This window comes from Myxocyprinus asiaticus, chromosome 35 (genome assembly GCF_019703515.2).
Source record: "Myxocyprinus asiaticus isolate MX2 ecotype Aquarium Trade chromosome 35, UBuf_Myxa_2, whole genome shotgun sequence".
Classification (NCBI taxonomy): domain Eukaryota; kingdom Metazoa; phylum Chordata; class Actinopteri; order Cypriniformes; family Catostomidae; genus Myxocyprinus; species Myxocyprinus asiaticus.
In genome coordinates, this window is record NC_059378.1 from 12,720,494 (window position 1) to 12,743,473 (window position 22,980).

Genomic DNA, 22,980 nt, shown 5'->3' on the forward strand with positions numbered 1-22,980 from the left:
TCAATGAAAAAGTGTATTAAATGAGAAAAATGCAAAATGTGGATTCAGACCCCACTGTGTGTTCTGTATTTTAGCACTTTTAGAAAAAGAACACCCAGACTAGGACTAACAGCAGTAGACATTTCATCTTATGTTATTACAGTCCTTTATGTAGTTTATGCAACAGCCACAGTAACAGCTGATAAATATCTTTGAATAAATACATAGGGAATAATTAAATCTTCTTAAGGGAATTTTCCCATTAGTGAGTATGTGTGGGTTTCACGGTACTGTGACATAGTACAACATACTGTATACAATGTTACAAATGTTACAAAGTAGCAGGAGAGACAGTGAAAAACTGCCAAATAAATAAATAAAATGGACATATACATATGATTTCTACAACAACAGTTTGAAAAAACAATGCATGGCATTAAGAGAAATAATATATAACATCTATTTCAAAGTTTACCTGCAAACTATGTTGTCTGATATCATTTAGACTGTACAAGTCTTACAAAAGAATTGTACAGATGATCTAATTTTCAGGTCTCAATGGTTCATTGCGTGCCTGCCAAGTTGTGCACTTAATTTTTTTTTTTACTTTTTCCAGTAGATGGAGCCAAAGGATCAGAAAAGAGGTAAGGCTACACGCACTACTTGTTGGATAAGGCAAACAGGATGTTATGACACAAGGTAACTATTGTACAGTTGAGTGTCTTGAGTCTATTCAGAGTTAGAGTTGACAAAGTGGAGGTTATGGACCAGTGTACAGTTCCGTGTCCATGCTAGTAGCAGACTGAGCTCTGGAACAATTAGAAAATCGCAACAGCATGCCAGAGAAAATGAGACAGTACAACACAGACTTTACTTACCCACAATGTTTCATGTTCTGTGGTTTATCCATACGAACAGCCAATTTAATCTTCAGGTCATCTGGGCAACCTTTGGCAACAGTCATCTTATGGAGCTCACATTGTTTGGGACTGTTAGGTGTTGGATGTAACACAACCTAAAATCGCATCAAAGATAAGGACAATTCTTATGATTGTCAATTAATGAAAACAGTGTACATAATTTACATTCTAAATACAGAACATATTACATAAAGTAGGGTCCAAAAATCTGAGATGACTAATAACATTTTTTTTTTTTTTTTTTTTTTTTTTTTAAGTTATATTCCGACAGCGTTTGTGGAATAATGTTACAACAAAAAAATAATTCTGACTTGCCCCTCCTTTTTGTTTTTTTTTTTTTTATGTTACAGGGAGGCACTTACAATGGAAGTGAATGGGGCCAATTTTTGGAGGGTTTAAAGGCAGAAATTTTAAGCTTATAATCTTATGACAGCACTTACATTAATTCATCTGTTTAAATTTGTGTATTATTTGAGCTGTAAAGTTGTTTAAATCATAATTTTTAGTCATTATAGGGGTTTAGTGTTTGTTGATATTACATCTTCATGGCAAAAAAGTTTTAAAATTGGCTATAACTTTACACAGTAAAGGTTAGAAAGTAATTTTATCACACTAAAATCATGTTAACACACATATCGTGTCTATACTTTTAAAATAGCAAGTATTGTAAGTTTTACGGATTGGCCCCATTCACTTCCAATCCTCACTGGAACCCAGATCATAACACTTTTAACTGGTTTATTTCCAGATTTCAATTAGATTTTGTATACCAGATTTTAAATGTGGTGTCAGACTTTTGGACACCACTGAATGTAGATAACATAGCTCAAAAGGCGGAAGTAAAAAAGTGGGGCACTGCAGCTTTCAGTAACAACTGTTTCCACCAGTGCTCCTATTCACTTCAAATCGAATCTCATTTTCTTTATCTCTCACTACACTTTGAAGTCATCTATCATTTGCATAAGAGTCGAAATCAGCCACTTATCTTTCTGTTTTTATTTCATTGTAGGCTTATTGTTTAGAGCAAGAGAGAGAGAAAGAGAGAGGAATAGAGCAGCTCTATGCTTCATTGACTCAGCAGATAGATAAATCCATTATAACCGCTATACACACAGTGGGCCTGCTCATTTTGGAAAGCTTTGCAAAATCATTTTAGAGCTGATCACCTCCTAATGGCAGAACTGAGATCAGATCAGTGCTCACTGTTAAAAGAGCTGTATAAGTGACGATGGGTCAGTTTTTGCCTACATTGTGGGGACCAAATAAGAGGATAGAAAATATAATTAGCTCAGTAGGAAAACAACTGCAGTCAATGGAATGTCCCCACAGTCCCTATGATAGGAAATCAAATGTATGTGTATGTGTGTGTGTGTGTGTGTGTGCTTGTGCACGTGTGTGTGGGTATCTTACCCGTCCCAGTTCTTTGTCCTCAAGTGCAAGTACTCCTGTACTCTCAGTGAAAAGTTTCACTTTTACCGCTGGGAGAGGATGAGTAGTGGTGAAGTCTCCTTGAGTCCCCCAACTAAAGAAAAGGAGAGAGAGAGAGAGAGAGAGAGAGAGCGTGTTTAAATGATCTCATATCTTATCCTTCAACCTGATAGTCTGCTGACCAGAGGTTAAATTTGGCCAGAATGATCAGGAACAGCATTCAGGCATTTTGGATTCAAAAGAAGAAAAAAGAAATAAGACGGAGTGAATATTTGCACCAGATTTAAAAAGCACCTGCCACAGAGGGTGGATAACTGCACTCCAATAGTCTGGTGGAAACACAGAAATTAAAGACAAACTGAGGCCAAAACAAAAAAAAAAAAAAAAAAAAAACACTTTTAAGTGTATTATTTAGTGTCACTTAGAGCGGCACTGTTCTGTAAAGCACCGAAAGTACGTGCACCCTTCTCTCAGATGGATCTCTCATGGCTTGCACCATGGCTCAATACCATTCCCCCTTGTTCTCTTCATAATTTCCTGTCCTCTCTCTTTTTCACCATCAGTAAAATGCAAAAAGCCAAAAACAAGCTCAAAAATCTTTTAGGAGGGTCAATTTTGAGCTAATGTGCAGTTTCTACACTAAATGACTCTAAATGGATCACCCATTATATTTTGTGCGGAAATCTTTAACCATGTGGACAAGTATTATGGCTTTGATATTTTTAGATTTGTAGCTGTGCTTGTGACAATGCACTGTGTGTGTGTGTGTGTGTGTGTGTGTGTGTGTGTGTGTGATGTGTGTTGTTGACCCATCTGATGTATGTACACACAAAATCATGTGTGATTCGTGTGTCTCTGGGCAAGCTTGTGAGTTTGCTGGTATTTGTGAGTGCTGTGATCCCTTGAGATGAGGAGGGTAATCATCTGGCCACAGTGCACTGGGGGAACAGAGCACAATAAATGGGTCTCCATGGCAACCCCCTCTGAGACTGGCTCCCTGTAGAATGCTTGGGAGTCTCTGGGTACATGGATTCTGAGTCTGTATATCTGTTTGTGTGTATGTGATATAGTGAAGTATCAGTAGCCACTAAGGTTTGTTAAAAAATATATATTTTTTCAACAATTTGTATTACATGTGTATGTGAGCATGTGCAAATATTTAGTTATAATAATTTGTTTTCTGTTTCGCCACCCATCTACAGTATCAAAACCTCTCTTTGGGAACATACATACAAATGTTTATATAAATATATAAATAAATAAGTAAATAATGTTTATTTATAATTCTAAAAAAGCTAAAGGTTTTCATTTAGGGTTAGGGTTTGGGATAGGGAACGCAAACAAAAACAAATGTAAATGTCATCATAATAAACTGGCACCAGATCTTCCGCCTGGTGCTACACAGCTGCTTGATGATACTGATAGTGTTATATGGCTGCAAGCTGTAAGTGTCTGTATGTGTGTGTGTGTGTGGGGGGGGGGGGGGGGGGGGGCAGGTTTGGTTGGTTTATAAGGACACTGTTTTAGGTTACAAACTGGTAATTACAATGGTATTATGCTATAAATGTGGTTTATGAGGACATTTCTAGTGTCCCCATAATTCATTCGCTTAAAAAACATACTAAATGTTTTTTTGAAAATGTAAAAATGCAGAAAGTTTTGTGTGAGGGTTAGGTTTAGGGGTAGGGTTAGGGTTAAGGTTAGAATCTATAGTTCATACAGTATACAGATCATTATGTTTATGGAGAGTCCTCATAAGGATAGCTGCACCAACATGTGTGTGTGTGTGTGTGTGTGTGTGTGTGTGTGTGTGTGTGTGTGTGTGTGTGTGTGTGTGTGTGTTTGTATTTGAGAAGAAATGAAACTTGACCTGCCACACACTGAGGCGAGTGTTTCAGAATGATATTAAGCTTGCTATTAAGGTGCATGTGTGTCTGATTCTCTTACACTCACAAATGCTCCATACTGGTTTTTCTCCATTTGCTCAATGAGTCATCACTGTGTGACCATTTGCAAACAGTGGAAGAACATTACTGCTCTCACACCAAAGACATTCAGAGACTGGGTCTGTGTCTGACACATATATTCATTAGGTTACTGTTTTCAAGGCCAAACATAACCATTTAAAGACTGTACAATCTCACTGTTATTGGCTCACATTTTCAATTCTAATAAAAGAAAGAAAGAGTAAATCCTGACCTCAAGACAGAAGATTGAAGGTATTACCTTATTAATAACAGATGAAGAGAGTTTTTAATGCTCTTACTCTCATTTATTTAATAACAGCAAAAGTTACTCCAGTATTTTCTATTCTCACAGCTTGTCTCAAATGTTCAAAGAGCCTTTTCACTTACTCTATTCTGAATAATATATCACAGAATAAACATTTGTTAGACAAAGTGAAGTCAAGTCATACATCATATTATGCTGTCATGTTTAGAAACTGGCTGTATTTTCAATTCACCTATTATTTTTGCATTTTTAGTAGAATGTATCTCAGTTGGTAGCTAAATTTGTGGCGCCCAGAGGAAAGGCATAAATATTCCTAATCTGACAATAAGAAGAGTGAGTGCTATGATTGGCTGCACACATCTCAGTCTTAACACTTCTGACATCTCAGATTAGCCATAACAGAATAGATCGCCATATTCTCAAACAGAAAATATTCCCTAAAAGAATCCCCAAACAGATCCCCTAAAAGTGACACTGGATATGTAGAAATGCATTCCAGCAAAAATTTCAGCAGTTGCCATATCAGTGTTGCCACAGATTGAGCCATATGTTTGTAATCATTTGCATATAAATGAGTTTCTGTCTCAAAAACTGCACAGTACTGCTAGTGTCCATCAAGACTGTAGGTGGCAGTAGAGGAGCTTACATTTCCAGATAAAGCACATTAATATATCATGATGCCTAATGAGAATGATTTTTAGAACAGTCTTCCTAAACACTACTCTCATTTCTCATGTTTGAGCCTGTCAGATCAAGCTGTAAACACTAAAAACTAACTTAAGCACTTGTGACCATTGCAACATAATTTCAAAAGAACCTCTGTCCACCAGGATCTTAAAATCAATAATATAATATAATAAGCCTTTATATTTATTCTGTTAATGTAAAGTGTGCAACAGATCAGGTGAAGTATCATGGTGTAATACGCAGAGAAGGCAACAGAACACAGCATATTTTTCAAATCAAATGAGGCTTGTGTTTGTAGCATATACAAGTTTATTTATTGTTTCCATTGCATTTGTACTAAATGTAAAGCTATTTATATAAAAAAAAAAAAATGTACAACTGGATTTATCAGACTGTACATCAAAGTACTATTAAAATCCGATCTCTATTTTACCTCCTACAAATGCAGATTTTGATATATGACCTACTGACAACAACTCTGTAATTTTCTCTTTTTGTTTTTTTTAACTCTGAACAGGCAGTGGCAAGAGGTCATGGCAGCATTCAATCACCATAAAGTTGCTAAAACTTACTGCCAGATCCAAAAATAGCACCAACCATGCCCTACACATAACCCTACACACATCAAGGTTATTATTGTTAACAAAAGCTTTCATTCCGGTTCCGGCGTTCCTCAAAGCGAAATAAAAGAATGGTTAATAATGTTCTTTTTAAAATGACAGTACTCTGCGCTAAGGGTGGGTGACATAACAGTTGCAATGTTGCCAGATCTCACAAGAGAAACAAGCGACCTGGTCTGGAAAAACAAGCTGAAAAAAGGGACCTGCCGTACCCAAAATAAGCAAAAATGTAAACAATTATTTTTTATCCCATGTGGGGGAATTATTAGCATCGAATTTATAGCAAGCATAGAGGTTGCCTATATAAAATAACGTCTTTTCAATAAATGTATTTTTAATATGATGTATTTGTTCAAGCTAAAGCGGAGGCTGCTTCAGCTAAAAATGGACAAGCTTCATCATTCAGAATTCAGTTAATGGGAGTTAAAAACATTCAATTAAAATTAAGAGGCTACTCACTATTTAGTTAATGTGAGTTAAAAATGTTAATGTGAGTTATTAATGTGCTTTTTGTTTCAGTGTTTTGTTTATACTGTATCTGCGATCGGTTACACTTAAACATGGAAGACATGTAGAGAATAAAGTTACTATACAAAAAAAATTCAAAGATGTGTAATTGATTATCAATTATTTAAAATAGAAAAAAAAAAAAAAAAAAAAAAAAAGCAGAACCACCAAACTATAAGTATCAGCAGATGCTCTTCTAAATAATCGGGTATAAGCACACAAATTTTTGTATGAGTGCATCCCGATGCCTCAATCAAAAACTCATGTCATCACAGGCAGATGAATCAATTTTTGGTGCTGTAATAATGGACATCAGGAGTGCATTAAGGTAACTCTGGGCACATGGGCTCACTGGTCCGCAGGGGCCCCCTTCCAGTTGTTGAGGGGGGAGGGCCTTTAACGGCAGCTTTTAACGGTTGCACACTGTCACCATGTCAACAAATGCATCTCCCGCTGTAAGCATTTAAATGTGCTCCTCCCGCAAACATGAACGGGAAAATGGGCCCCATGGCCGTGAGCTGGGCCTTATGGGAGTTGTAGACCCCTGAGCTTCAGCCCGCCCGTTCGTTAAGGCGCCCCTGATGGACATAGGTATATAATAAGGGAAACCATACTGAAACTAATTAAAAACAAAAGAAATATAATTTTCAAATATGACAAATGAATTAAAAAATACTATTTATGCACCATTAAAACTAAAGACAACTAAACTGAAACTGAAAACCAATGTACAGGACAACAAAAATAAAATAAAAAACATTTCTAAACTATAATAACCCTGACACACGTGACTTGAAAAGTAGGTATTTCACTCACTATAACCATGCCCAATCACACAGGTAGTTACAGTGCATTCAGAAAGTATTCAGACCCCTTCATTTCTCACACTTTGTTATGTTGCAGCCTTATGCTAAAATGCTTTAAATTATTATTTTTTTCATATTAATCTACACTCCATACTCCATAATGACAAAGCAAAAACCAGATTTTTGATAACTTTGCAAATTTATTAAAAAGAAAAAACTGAAATGTCACATTGACATAAGTATTCAGACCCTTCGCTATGACACTTGAAATTTAGCTCTGGTGCATCCCATTTCTCTGGATCATCTATGAGATTTTTCTACACTTTGATTGGAGTCCACCTTTGGCAAATTAAATTGACTGGACATGATTTGAAAAGGCACACACCTGTCTATATAAGGTCTTACAGTTGAAAATGCATATCAGAGCAAAAACCAAGCCATGAGGTCAAAGGAACTGCTAGCAGAGCTCAGAGACAGGATTGTGTCGAGGCACAGATCTGGGGAAGGCTACAAAAAAATTTTCAGCTGCATTGAACGTTCCCAAGAGCACACTGGCCTCCTTAAGTGGCAGTACCATTCCAGTGGTGAAGCATGGTGGTGGTAGCATTATGCTGTGGGGGTGTTTTTCAGCAGCAGGGACTGGGGGACTGGTCAGGTTTGAAGGAAATCTAAATACAGCAAAATACAGAGATATCCTTAATGAAAATATGGTCCAGAAAGCTCAGGATCTCAAACTAGGCAGAAGGTTCACCTTCCAATGGGACAATGACGCTAAGCACACAGCCAAGACAATGCAAGAGTGGCTTAGGGACAACTCTGTGAATGTCCTTGAGTGACTCAGCCAGAGCCTGGATTTGAACCCAGTCCAACATCTCTGGAGAGACCTGAAAATGGCTGTCCACTGACGGTCCTCATTCAACTTGACAGAGTTTGAGAGGATCTGCAGAAAAGAATGGCAGAAAATCCCCAAATCCAGGTGTGCAAAGCTTGTCACACCATAAAGACTTGAGGCTGCAATCGCTGCCAAAGGTGCTTCAACTAAGTACTGAGTTAAGGGTCTGAATACTTACGTCAATGTGATATTTGTGTGTTTTCTTTTTGCAAAGTTATTAAAAATCTGGTTTTTGCTTTGCTTGAAAAAAATAATAATTTAAAGCATTTCAGCCTAAGGCTGCAACATAACAAAATGTGAAAAAAATAAGGGGTCTGAATACTTTCTGAATGCACTGTATAAAGGCATAAGCTACTTCAGGAGAGGTCTTTGTAGCCCTCTCTAACCCTGAGGCTTACAATAGAAACCTTTCTTTCCATGTCATTCTCTACTTCCATGTTTTCTGCTCTCACACAAACACTCTCAAACACTCATGCACTTTAATTACAGAGATGTGTTGGGATCAATAGCGAAAGTTTTGAGGTGTCTAATCAAACAAGTACAGCTGGCATATCTCGCAGCAGTTTCCCATGACTGTCTCTCTTTCCCACACTTTCTCTCTCTTGCATCCTCACATGGCTTTACCCCTGTAACCCGGCAGGATTTTAGCATTACAGCAAGCCCAAGAGAAATTAGTGTGAGTGAATGCAAGAGCAAGTTGTTCCGAGCAACTGAGTACTGTATACGTTCAGAGGAGACAGTAAATAACAGTGTTTTTGTGTGTCAACCACTGATTCTGCTTTATCTTACAGTGATATGAATCAAAGGTACCTTTCACACAAATGAATGAGGTAAGTCTAGTTGAGTAATGCAATCAGTGTACAAATTTCGTAACTGTTTACATGCCCAGAATTGTTACGTCATTAAGCGTTACATCTCACCACAAACAGAATAAGCCCATTGTCTACACAATAATAAGATCAACTTATGTAATGAGCTATATAACACACATGCACAGATTCGGCAAACACCATTTGATGGGATTTGAGATTATGTTCTTTCAGTTTTGAATACCATGAATTTTACAGTGAGAAAGTGCCAGTATGCATTAAGACTTGTAATCAAACCTCTGTGTATTTGTGTTAGGTTTGTATAGAACATTCACTGATCTAATTAGACTGTAAAAGCAGAGTCGGCACCATGATGAAATACGCGAGGGGGCATTTGGAAGTTCTAAAGAGGGCCACAGTTTGAAACTGCAATGTGGTTGAAGTGAGAGGGCACAGTGGTCAAAGTGAGGTGTCATGGCCTCGTGATGCCCCCTGTAGTGCTGACACTGTGAAATGGTATCATTGGGGAAATCAGCCTACAAATGTCTTAGCTTCCTCTGCATATTAAGTTGGCATATATCTTTGCATCGAAAAAAAATCACTTCTTTAACTAGCATTTGTTTAGGGCGTTAACATCAGAACAAGGGAAGCAAGAAACAGCATGATGTATTGCAATGTTTTTGTATGGTTGGCATGACCTACGTTGGCTTGGATGCCTCTGCCTGGTCAGTCTGCAGTTTCTGTCCCCCTTCCACCTCCATGGTGCAGTAAACAATTCGGTTTGGTGCTAAAGACTTCAGACCCTGTACCTCCATAATCACCACCTGGAGGAAAACATATAGACATCTATAGAGAAAACTCCTTCAAACAACATAATTGTTGGCTGTAGGGAAGAAAATATCATAGCAAACTGTTTAGTGAACATTACACAAATGATCTAAAATGCCAAAAACCAATAAAGTGGAAGGTTATAATTAGTAAAAGGGTTGTGTGAGTATTAAAAGAATAGTTTACCAAAAAATGAAAATTCTGTCATCATTTTCTTGTTGTTCAAAACCTGAATGACTTTTTTTTTTTTTTTTTTTTGTCAGTGAAACACAAAAGGAGATGTTAGACAAAATGTTCTCAGTCACCCTTCAATTTCACTGTATGGAAGAAGAAAAAAAGATGGCATGAAAATGAATGGTGACTGAGGTTAACATTCTACTTAACATCTCCTTTCCTGTTCCACGGAAGAAAGAAAGTCATATGGGTTTGGAACAACATGAGTAAATAATGACATAATTTACATTTGTGGGTAAACTATCTCTTTAAGTAGAGCAAAAATTCACATTAAAGGAACAGTTCACCCCAAATTTTTAATTTTGTCATTATTTACTCACCCACACTGGATTTGTTCCAAGCCAGTATGCTACTATTTGTTTTCAGTACAGCACAAAATTAATATTTTTTTACGCAGCTTCTTTTGCCATACAATGACAGTTTATGCTGTATAATCCAAGTATTCTGAATCTATGAGATAGTCCTTAGTCAGTAACAAAGTCATTGTTCACTAATAATCTTGACATTCGCTGAAGCTCACTTCTAGAGTCAAAGATGTGAGCGTGGGCTAGATGCAAGCTTCGAGGAGGGCAAAATTATCAGTGAATAACTTAAATTTTGGTCTGTACCTCACAAATATTGCATAGCTTCAGAAGACCTGAAATATACAAGTCGCATGGAGTACTTTTATATATTTGGTGGTTTCTTTTGACTTTTATGGAGCATGACAGCCAGGGTCACATTAAAATGTTATTGTATGGCACGACTGTAAAGATTCTTCAATAAATTATCCTTCTGTGTCCCACGGATAAAATAACAGCATAGGAGTTTGAAACAACATGACGGCAACTAAATGATTATCTAAAATTGTCTTTTATTTTGGTTGAACTGCTCCTTTAATTAAAATTGTGAGATATAAGTTAGATCTACCGATATGTATTTTTTTTATCCAGACTTGCACACATAGCAGCCAAGCAGGGGGAGAGAGGATGGGAGATGTGTCAGATAAAGCCATCATCACAAAGGTATCAGTGAAAGGGTAATGAGCTGTTAAAAAAATGACATACATCACATGGTTTTATTGGCCTCCTCTTCAGGGAATATACCGTCTCAGATACTGTCATTTGATTAAAGCAGGGTTATACAGCAGGCTGTCAGTTCCACTCAGGATTTTCTCTTTGGTTTAAGCTAAATAAGGCTTGTCTGCACATACAGACTTATCTGGTGTTCACAAATTCAGAATTTGTCTATCCAATTTCTAACCAATGCCATGCACAGAAGGTGACATTTTCAATTTGCCTGTCTGCAATATGCTGCAAATGCACCAACATGATTTTGTCATTTTTAATATTTGATGGTGCTACGCAACATGTTGTAATGATATTTTCAAAGAAATAGCTGTGCAGGTTAAATTTTTTGAAAAAAAAAAAAGACCATCTCAGATTTACTTATTTCATCAGGACACTGTTTGGGAGTGATGATCAAATCTGTTTCTTTCAAATCACTACCTACAAAGAGTGTCGCAACAAGGAGAATAAGCTGAGCGATTCTCATTTCCTTCTTTTTTTAAATATTTATTTTTTTTTATCCCCTTTTCTCCCCAATTTGGCATGCCCAATTCCCAGTGCTTACTAGGTCCTCATGGTGGCGCGGTTACTCACCTCAATCCGGGTGGCAGAGGACAAGTCTCAGTTGCCTCTGGTTCTGAGATAGTCTGCCTGCGCATCTTGTCACATGGCTCACTGTGCATGACACCGCGGAGACTCATAGCATGTGGAGGCTCATGCTATTCTCCGCGAGACACGCACAATTTACCACGTGCCCATTGAGAGCGAGAACTACTAATTGTGACCATGAGGAGGTTACCCCATGTGACTCTACCCTCCCTAGCAACCAGCCAATTTGGTTGCTTAGGAGACCTGGCTGGAGTCATTCAGCACGCCCTGGATTCGAACTCACGACTCCAGGGGTGGTAGTCAGAGTCAATACACGCTGAGCTACCCAGGCCCACAAATTCTAATTTATAAAGTGTGGGCAATGACATGTGTTCATCATTGGTCAAGAGGTCATATTTTGACATAATACATTTATCAAATTTTATCTTAAAAATTATTCTATTTAGCTAGAAGGTTTGCACCTAACATAAAAGAATGCAACAAAAAAAATGATACATTTTGTGTGCTGCACAGTCATATGTTGAGGTTTTTTGTATCATACTGTTACTATATTGTGGATTTTAGCACGGCTGGAACACTGTATTTACAAATGTAAGCATCAAGGACAGGAACAATTGGTTTTATAACTGAAATGCAACTTTCTGATCAGGAGTCAGATGTTCTACCAATGCGCAACAAGGTCTGACCCTAACAGATTATCTTAAATAAGAACAAGTACCTCCAGAGTGAAAGACAGAACCACGTCAGACTTGGAGAGCTGATTCTCATCTTCCTGGCCCATGTCTATAATGGAAGTGTTGTGGCCTCTCTTGAGCTTCTGCAGTTTGAACTCTCCTCCTTTAGATACTGGCATGCTCTCCAGGTTGGCCATCAGAAGGTTCACTGATGACTTCAGCTCCTCAATATACATGGCCTCCATGTCCCTGGACACAAACTTAGGAAACTTGCCAGCCTTTTCAAGTGAAAGAGAGAAAAAGACAGAGTAAAATTTTAAGACCAACCAGCCGACATAAACAAACAGAACAGAGTGTAACTTTCTGGATATGATACACAGTGTTGTGGAGTAGCTAACTAAAAGTAGTATTGCTACTAAATTAACTATGTTATTCAGTAGCATGTCAGTAATTCAGCTGTTTTCACAATAACTAATAACACGTTTTTCCAATAACAAGCAACTTTTCCCAAAAATTGGGTATAGTGCGACAAAATGTTGTTTATTAACTGTGTCGCATTGAAGACCAATGAGCTGATTCAATACTGAGTGATTCAGTTCTGATTCTTTTGAGTCCCTGCATGAGTAACATTGTGTGGCATTAAACATATTTTGTGTTGTGAAATATATAATTAAATGCTGCAATTGATCACTACGTTTTTGACTCTTTGTATTTAGTGTAGCCTACATTTATCTGTTCAAGATTAATGCTATCACCCTAATTGGGATCCTAATTATTTTTGAGGCAGATAAATACTGCACTGATTGTAACAATAAATTAAGAAAAGTAAGATATTTAAAAATAAATTGTGCTCTTAAATAGCTACAATGCTGTAAGCTAAATTTTGTTAGTAGCTTATTATGTACTTAACTACTTTTTTCAAAACTTTAGATGAATTACATCAAATTATGAATATTGTAGTTTGGGAAGCTATACAACTTGCATTAAGCATTGTGTTCTGAATCTAAGGATACTCTATAAGCCTATAAAGTTTGGTTTTACCCAAAGTGGTTTCCTATAGCCCCATGTCTAATTGATTGAGATGGAGGCTAACACTTACTCTTGTGAACTGATCAGCCATTTGGAGTCGTCCATCCAGCTCTCTTCTGATCTGGGCAGCCTGTTCATCAGGATTATCCAGCTGTAAACACAAATATTTTACTGTATGACATTCAAATAGCTTTTTTCCTGATACAAGATCAGCCGAGGAAACCCATTTCTGACCTTCACCATTACACAAATAAAAAGCACAAAAATGTCTCAGTTTAGCTGAAAAGGTCAGCTTCTTCCAGTACTCACATTCACTGTGAATACGTGAAAAACTGTTTATTAAATGTCCATGAAAGAGAGATACAGATCATATCCAGACAAAGCTGAAAAAGAAAGTGTTTCATATATGCACCCATTGCCACCAGTAGATCACCAAAGCTGACTTTACAGGAAAAAATAGATTCATTTTAATCGGAGACAATTTAGCAGAGACAGACCACTTCTATTAAAATGCATGGGAGAAATTGGAATGCCAAACAGATATAGAAAATGAATTCCCGCCTTACATGTAAAAGAGCCAGCCAGCTCTTTTGAATTAAATACAGAGAATGCCTGTCAGTCAAAAATCAACGTGCATAGGCATTAGCTGAACCAGCCTGAAAAATTGCGTTCATTAAAGGTGCTATATATAATATTTTTACTGTACTAAATCATAAAATGACCATAATATGTCATTAGAGAATTAGGAAACATGCTAAGTTGAAATACTGGCTTCTTCGATAACAATGCTTCAGCCAGTATATTCTACTTTGAAGTTTCCATTCCGGGCCGGAATTTCTGTTTATGTTTTGGCCTGTGTGATCCCACCCACTGCTCACTCACCAATAGTATTTGGACACCACCGGGTTGCCAGATTTGAACAAGTTTGCAGGCAAACAACACTGCGTGCTGCAGCCATGGAAGCCAGCAAACAAACTGGATCACGAAAAAATCCACACGAACCGGTTTATAATTTGCAAACAATAAAAACATTGCAAACGTATATATTAGCTGATCAACTTACAGTATAAAGTTCGCCGCTTGACATTGTCAGTTTCACTCGTTCCTGTTGCGTGTCCTCATTCTGCAACCCACATGAGCTTCGAGTCTGGGGCGGGGCAGACAACTCTCCAATATTTTGAATTTGGACTGCAGTACCTATTTCAAACGCTTTTTGTCAGTCTTACATATAGCACCTTTAAGCGTGACATGAGCTAAAGAAGCACAATGTCTAATACCATTGTTGTCAGATTTTACTGCTGATTTGAAAGATGTTCTTTGATCTTGACCAACCATTTTTGAGATTCCGGTCTTTCCTCATTCAAGTTGATAGGAGCTGTACTTTTATGCCGTTAGTTTATATAATGGCATAAAAGATGGCCGCCGAGTGGACTGACTTACCTTAAAAGGAACTTTGTGTTAATTCAGCACTGGCTGGCCAAATACTGTTAATTCATGCAGTTTAGTTGAAATCAAATGTAAATGTCCCTAATGTAAAATCAGTGTTGAAAGTGGTGTGTGAAAATAATTGCTAATTGCTGGAGAACCATGTTTATTATTATTTATGGCAACTCCTGAGCCTTAAAAAACCATGAAATAACATTGAATTTCAATTGACAGGAATAGCTTGTAGAGTGTTTTATACCTATATAATACAAATATAATGTAAACCAACATTAAAACCTCATCAAAGCCATATTCAATGGTTAATGTTTGCATATTGCTTACTGTAATCTCATATAAATGCATCTCTGTCCATTTAAAAGCCTTCTTTAGCTGTCTAACTGGTCTGATATTAGATTAGAGGCCAAAGTCCATCAGCCATTTGTCATCATGTCATTGTGAGAGTGCTGCTCTGGAATCTGAAGCATGAACTTCTGATCCTGACACTTATATAAAAAAAGATTAATGTACGCTCACTACAGGTCTGTGCTATTTAACACAATATGTAAAACTGCAAAATATGCATGTATGTAGCCAGAGGTGAGTAGTAACTTGCTACATTTATTCCATTACATTTACTTGAGTAACTTTGTGGAAATAAAGTACTTTTATGAGTATGTTTTATGGTGGGTACTTTTCACTCTTACTCAAGTAAACTTTTTTACAATGGGTAGTGTTCCTGTCGTTACATTACTTGTTTTAATTTAATAGGCGTTAATAAATATGTAATTTATTGAGATTTTTGAATGGGACTCTTATGACAGCAGAACTTCACAGCTGCACGCTGTCACACGAGTAGCGTTTAACACTACAGAAGTAATCGCATGAAACAAAAATGTCTTCACTCCACACAACGCCTTCATTTTACACCAAGACAATGATATATTTCAAGATTAAAATTGCAGCTCCAACTTAAGAAAACCTGGTGAGGTAAGTGATAATGTGGGCTTGTCTGTGTCATGGTGATACTCATTTATTTTCAGCGTGAATCTGTAACTGTGGGATTTCATGGCCTCAGTTTCTATGTTTACATTTTTATATCAGCGCTGCAACATATCAGTGCCTACTGTTTAAATCCTTGTAAATATCTGCATGAAGTGCAAATGTTTTGCCCTGTCTATCGGGATTGTGAGCATTTCTGCACGTGCAAGGTTGGCACGTGCAGAGCGTTTGACAGATGCGGGCGGCTTTGTCTTATGGACAACAAGCTTCCAAACACAGAGATAAGGTGCAATTTACCCTAAGTGTACAGAACTAATAATCTAAATGACCATCGCTGAACTAAATTTGCGCAGGACGTAAAAAGCTGTGATATAACGACAGAAGGCATGAATAAAGCATGATCTTGCTTCAGTGTATAATTAAACTTTATATATCATTTGGGGTTGTGTGACATTGTTCACATTTTTCACCATAATAATTACTAGAAAAAAGGTTTCCAAACTTCTCTTCTAATTGACAGATTCATCCAAATCTGAGAAGCGTCCTTAAAGTGATAGTTCAGCCTTTAATTAATATTATATCATCATTTCCCCACGCTCATGTCCTTCCAAACCCGTTAAACGTTCTGTATTCTGCGGAACCCAAAAAACGACAGTCTCAGTCACCATTCCCTTTCAAAATATGTAGGAGAAAAAAAACATGCAGTGAAATTATGATTAAGGCTAGCATTCTGTCTAACATCTCCTTAAAGGGATAATTAAAATTGAAAATTCTCATATAATTTACTCACCCTCATGCCATTCCAGATGTGTGTGTTTTGTTTTTTTTCTTCTTCTTCTGCTGAACACAAAGATTTTTAGAAGAATATCTTAACTCTATTGGTTCATAGAATGCAAGTGAATGGGTACCAAAATTTGAGGCTATAAAGGCAGCATTAAAGGAATTCAAATGACACTGGTTCAACCTGTCTTCTGAAGGGATATGATTAGTGTGGGTGAGAAATAGATCAATATATAAAAACTTTTATGTTGCCTCTATTTGCTTTTTGGAGCTTCAAAGTTCTGGTCACCATTCACATTGCATTGTATGGACCAACAGAGCTGAGATATTCTTCTAAAAATCTTAATTTTTGGCATGAGAGTGAGAAAATGAGAGCATTTTATTTTTTGGTGAATTTTCCCTTTAATTTGATGCATGGAAGAAAGAATGCATATGAGTTTGGAACAACATGGTGGTGAATGATGACAATTTCCATTATTAACAATGATATAATTAATATTATTATTATTATTATTAATAATAATAATAGTCATTCTGTAATGCATGTTAAATGTGTATCATGTACTGGAATATAGGAGAGTAAACATCCATAATGTTATATTTGGAAGTAACTAGTTACTCACTATATGAGTATTCTTATTATTGGATACTTTCTTATTCTTACTCAAGTAATTTTTAACATTATTACTTTTACTTCTACTTGAGTAATAATTTTTTTTAAAGTTATTTACTTCAGTAAAGTTTTTGGCTACTCTACCCACCTCTGTATGTAGCTGTGTATACATTTATGGATTTCAGCAGAAGAAAGAAAGTCATACACATCTGGGATAGCATGAGGGTGAGTAACGATGAGAGAATTTTCATTCTTGGGTGAACTATCCCTTTAAGCTTGATCTAAAAATAAAAAGTACTTGCCATAGATAGTACAAATGCACTGTGAACCCCATACCAGCACTAAACCTAATACAGACAATACAACTTCCCTTACATACACTTTGTTAGTATTTGGTAGTATTGTCTTTAAATTGTTTAACTTGGGCTTCTCACAAAAATAATTTTGGCCCATTCCTCCAGACAGAACTGGTGTAACTGAGTCAGGTTTGTAGGCCTCCATGCTCGCACACGCTTTTTCAGTTCTGCCCACAAATTTTCTATCGGATTGAGGTCAGGGCTTTGTGATGGCCACTCCAATACCTTGACTTTGTTGTCCTTAAACCATTTTGCCACAACTTTGGAGGTATGCTTGGGGTCATTGTCCATTTGGAAGACCCATTTGCGACTGAGCTTTAACTTCCTGGCTGATGTCTTGAGATGTTGCTTCAATATATCCACATAATTTTCCTTCCTCGTGATGCCATCTATTTTGTGAAGTGCACCAGTCCCTCCTACAGCAAAGCATCCCCACAACATGATGCTGCCACCCCCATGCTTCACAGTTGGGATGGTGTTCTTTGGCTTGCAAGCCTCACCCTTTTTCTTCCAAACATAACAATGGTCATTATGGCCAAACAGTTCAATTTTTGAGCACTTGAAAACTGTAATCTGGCTTTTTTATAGCAGTTTTGGAGCAGTGGCTTCTTCTTTGCGGAGCAGCCGTTCAGGTTATGTCAATATAGGACTCATTTTACGGTGGATATAGATACTTATCTACCTGTTTCCTCCAGCATCTTCACAAGGTCCTTTGCTGTTGTTCTGGGATTGATTTGCACTTTTCGCACCAAACTACATTAATCTCTAAGAGACAGAATGCATCTCCTTCCTGAGTGGTATGATGGCTGCGTGGTCCCATGGTGTTTATTCTTGCGTACAATTGTTTGTGCAGATGAATGTGGTACCTTCAGGTGTTTGAAAATTGCTCCCAAGGATGAAGCATACCTGTGGAGGTTCATCCTTGGCTGATTTCTTTTGATTTTCCCATGATATCAAGCCAAGAGGCACTGAGTTTGAAGTTAGGCCTTAAAATACATCCAGAGGTACACCTCCAGTTCAGTACACTTAATTGGCTAACTGTCTAAAGGCTTGACATCATTTTCTGGAATTTTCCAAGCTGCTTAAAGGCACAGTTAACTTAGTGTATGTAAACTTCTGACCCATTGGAATTGTGGTATAGTCAATTAAAAGTGAAAAAATCTGTCTGTAAACAATTGTTGGACAAATTACTTGTGTCATGCACAAAGTAGATTTCCTAAGCGTCAAAACTATAGTTTGCTAATATTAAATCTGTGAAGTAGTTAAAAAATGAGTTTTAATGACTTCAACCTAAGTGTACAGTCATGGGAAAAAGAAAGTACACCCTCCTTGATTCCTATGGTTTTACGTATCAGGACATAATAAAAATCATCTGGTCCTTAGCAGGTCTTAAAATTAGGTAAATACAACCTCAGATGAACAACAACACATGACATATTACACGATTACATGATTTATTTAACAAAAATAAAGCCAAAATGGAGAAGCTATGTGTGAAAAACTAAGTACACCCTTACTGCTTCCATAGGGATTAAGAGGCTAAGTAGTAGCCAGGTGCTGCTAATCAAATGCCCTTGATTAACTGATCATCAGCAAGTGTGACCACCTCTATCAAAGCTGAAGTTTTAGCAGTTTGCTGGTCTGGAGCATTCAGGTGTGTGTTAACAAAATGCCAAGGAGGAAAGACATCAGCAATGATCTTAGAGAAGCAATTGTTGCTGCCAATCAATCTGGGAAGGGTTATAAGTCCATTTCCAAACAATTTAAAGTCCATCATTCTACAGTGAGAAAGATTATACACAAGTGGAAAACATTCAAGACAGTTGCCAATCTTCCCAGGAGTGGACATCCTTGCAAATTCACCCCAAGGTCAGACCATGCAATGCTCAGAGAAATTGCCAAAAACCCAAGAGTTACATCTCAGACTCTACAGGCCTCAGTTAGCATGTTAAAAGTTACAGTTCATGACAGTACAATTAGAAAAAGACTGAACAAGTATGGTTTGTTTGGAAGGGTTCCCAGGAGAAAGCCTCTTCTCTCTAAAAAGAACATGGCAACATGGCTTAGGTTTGCAAAGTTGCATCTGAACAAACCACAAGACTTCTGGAACAATGTCCTTTGGACAGACGAGACCAAAGTGGAGATGTTTGGCCGTAATGCACAGCGCCACATTTGGCGAGAACCAAACACAGCATATCAGCACAAACACCTCATACCAACTGTCAAGCACGGTGGTGGAGGGGTGATGATTTGGGCTTGTTTTGCAGCCACAGGACCTGGGCACCTTGCAGTCATTGAGTCGACCATGAACTCCTCTGTATACCAAAGTATTCTAGAGTCAAATGTGAGGCCATCTGTCTGACAGCTAAAGCTTGGCCGAAATTGGGTCATGCGACAGGACAATGATCCCAAGCACACCAGCAAATCTACAACAGAATGGCTGAAAAAGAAAAGAATCAAGGTGTTGCAATGGCCCAGTGAAAGTCCAGACCTCAACCCGATTGAAATGCTGTGGCGGGAACTTCAGAGAGCTGTGCATAAACAAATGCCCGCAAACCTCAATGAACTGAAGCAACGTTGTAAAGAAGAGTGGGCCAGAATTCCTCCACAACAATGTGAGAGACTGATAAAGTCATACAGAAAACTATTACTTGAAGTTATTGCTGCTAAAGGTCATTCTACAAGCTATTGAATCATAAGGTGTACTTAGTTTTTCCACACATGGCTTCTCCATTTTGGCTTTATTTTTGTTAAATAAATCATGACACAGTGTAATATGTCTTGTGTTGTTGTTCATCTGAGGTTGTATTTACCTAAATTTAAGACCTGCTAAGGACCAGATGATTTTTATTATGTCCTGATATGTAAAACCATAGAATTCAAGGAGGGTGTACTTTCTTTTTAATTTCTGACTTCAACTGCATGCAAGGTTTTAAATTTGCTCTCTACTGTTCTGACAGTTTCTTCCATAAATGTTCAGGATTCAGATTTGAAAACTTAGAAAACAGTAGAGTCCTCAAACAGAGCAATGTTTTTATATTGACAAAGAGCCACGGCGTTTATGCTTTTTTGGGGGAAATCGACCTACAAATGTCTTATATTTGTTAGGTGTGGGCGATATGACCAAAATCTTATATCACAATATGAGTAATTTTATATCACAATAACGATATGTATCCCGATATAGTAAAAGTTTTCTGGAAAATCAATAACAATTGGTTTATTTATTAAATAACCATACTGTAATGCTTATTTTTGGAATTCCAGTCAGTGAATTAAATACTTTATAAATTAATACTACTTCCTCTTTATTTGGAACAAGACAAACAATGTCAAAGTAAATAAATAAATAAAAATCAACATGTTTTCAAAAATCAACCTTACCTAAATGCTAAATATAACAGTATGCCGCATTTCAGATTAAAATGTTGTTGACCATTATTATTATTATAAACTTTGCTCAAGAAACTTAAGATCTTCTCAAAAGTAATGTGAAAAATAAAAGAAATAAGTAAAAAAAAAAAAAAAAAATCCCATCTTGAAGAAAATAAGTATCAAATAAATATCACTTCTTGCTAAATAAATAAACCGAGTTCATCTTTTGGCTTTCATAATATTCTTTTGCGTGCTTCATTTTGAGGTGGTAAAACAGATTGCTTGTATTACGAGTGATAATTGTCATGCGAAACAGTTTGCAGATAACATTTTTCTGCTCTGTGTCGGCTTTTGTGAACCCACACCACAGATGTCGCACCTGTTTTAATAACAAGCTCCTCTTCATTTTCTTGACCTGTTTTGGAGTCATCCCATTTTGTGGAGATTTCATTCTCCATTTGGGGTTTTCCTGAGTCAAAAATGATGAGTAGCACGAGTGATCCTGCTCTGAGCTCTCCTGTTTGGAGCACAAATATCGGAAAGCCTGCTGGATTCGCGCACACATCACAGCTCTAGAGACAGCACGCGCCACAGTCACGTGAAACATTTGTGTGTCAGATGAGAAGAATATTTAGCTCTTTTAAAGCGGCAGATATGTGATGAAGGTCATTAAATTTGCTTGGGCGGCCGCAGAAAAATACTGGAAAAACCCTGTCCATGTTTCTTCAATTGTCTCAGTCTCACGTGAAGTGATTGATAAGCCCACGCTGCGCACATGGATATTTACATATCGTGATATACACGATATGGCAAAATCTCTGTCGATTGACACTTTATATCGTCGCCACGATATATACCGTCATATCGCCCAGCCCTAATATTTGTCTATTTTTTTAACATTGAGCTTAAGTTGGAGGCCTGGGTAGCTCAGTGGTAAACACATCTGGCTACCACCCCTGGAGTTCGCTAGTTCACTAGTTCAAATCCCAGGGCATGCTGAGTGACTCCAGCCAGGTCTCCTAAGCAACCAAATTGGCCCGGTTGCTAAGGAGGGTAGAGTCACATGGGGTAACCTCCTCGTGATCCCAATAATGTGGTCCGTTCTCGGTGGGGCGCATGGTGAGTTGCCACAGCGGATGGCGTGAAGCCTCCACACGCACTATGTCTCCATGGCAACGCGCTCAACAAGCCACGTGATAAGATGCGCGGGTTGACGATCTCAGACATGGAGGCAGCTGGGATTTGTCCTCCGCCACCCGGACTGAGGCAAATCACTACGCAACCACAAGGACTTAAAAAAAAAAAAAAAAAAAAGCACATTGGGAATTGGGAGAAAAAGAGGAAAAATAAAAATAAAAAACATTAAGATTAAGTAAATATTTACCCCATAACATTTATTTAAAATGTAAGGTGGGTTTCTCAACTACAGTGGTTCAAGCTATAGGAATGTCAAGGTGACACTTGATAGTGATAACACTAGATGACACTGAGAATTAAACACAGTTGAACATATTTAAATGATATAAGTTAATAACTAAACTAAATATAAATTCAGTTAAGCAAGCAAGTAAAAAAAATTAAATGTGAAAATTATAACACATGTCTGCTCCAGTAATGCTGCAAGAATGATACTATTTTCCCTAAATGGCATTCTGAATCTGGCCACAAGCATTCTAACAGCGATATTAGCTTGACTGAGACTGAGCAACACAGCATGGTTCTCCTCCTGCTGCTCTGGTAGACTGAGCCAGTCAATGCTAAAGATGAATCAGCATTCAGACTTTCACACACACGCCTCACATCTCAGCTGTCTTTCTCATTGTGTTGACATCGCTTTGACAAACTTGTGAACATGAAAGAAACTGCCACTGTGCTCATTTTACTGCTCTGGGAAGCTTTGTATTCAACTCTTTATTTATTAATCTGATTGGGCTTTGGGCCAGGTGGACCTTAAAGGAAGAAATTATGTAAACAAGAATGTAAGACATTGCTGTAAGCTGTCAGTCATTCTGTAGGGGACTTCAAGGCTTCCAGCTACCGTAACACAATTAATACACTTTTTAGAGAGGCTGTTATGGGCTTGATAAAACAGCTAATTCTGCCAAGCAAGGCCTTAGAAGAGGAACAAACAA

General features: G+C 37.5%; 1 protein-coding gene across 3 annotated transcripts in view; it reads right to left on the minus strand.

Moving 5' to 3' along the window:
- Positions 1 to 22,980, minus strand: part of cadpsa (Ca2+-dependent activator protein for secretion a) — a 165,354-nt gene that overhangs the window by 95,067 nt on the left and 47,307 nt on the right. For all 3 annotated transcript variants that reach the window (XM_051672688.1, XM_051672690.1, XM_051672689.1), the window contains exons 5-9: positions 13,371 to 13,451; positions 12,316 to 12,549; positions 9,583 to 9,704; positions 2,310 to 2,421; positions 858 to 994 (exon numbers count right to left, since the gene is read on the minus strand). In XM_051672688.1, the coding sequence (XP_051528648.1) occupies positions 858 to 994; positions 2,310 to 2,421; positions 9,583 to 9,704; positions 12,316 to 12,549; positions 13,371 to 13,451 (686 nt within the window). The remainder of the gene's footprint in view (positions 1 to 857; positions 995 to 2,309; positions 2,422 to 9,582; positions 9,705 to 12,315; positions 12,550 to 13,370; positions 13,452 to 22,980) is intronic.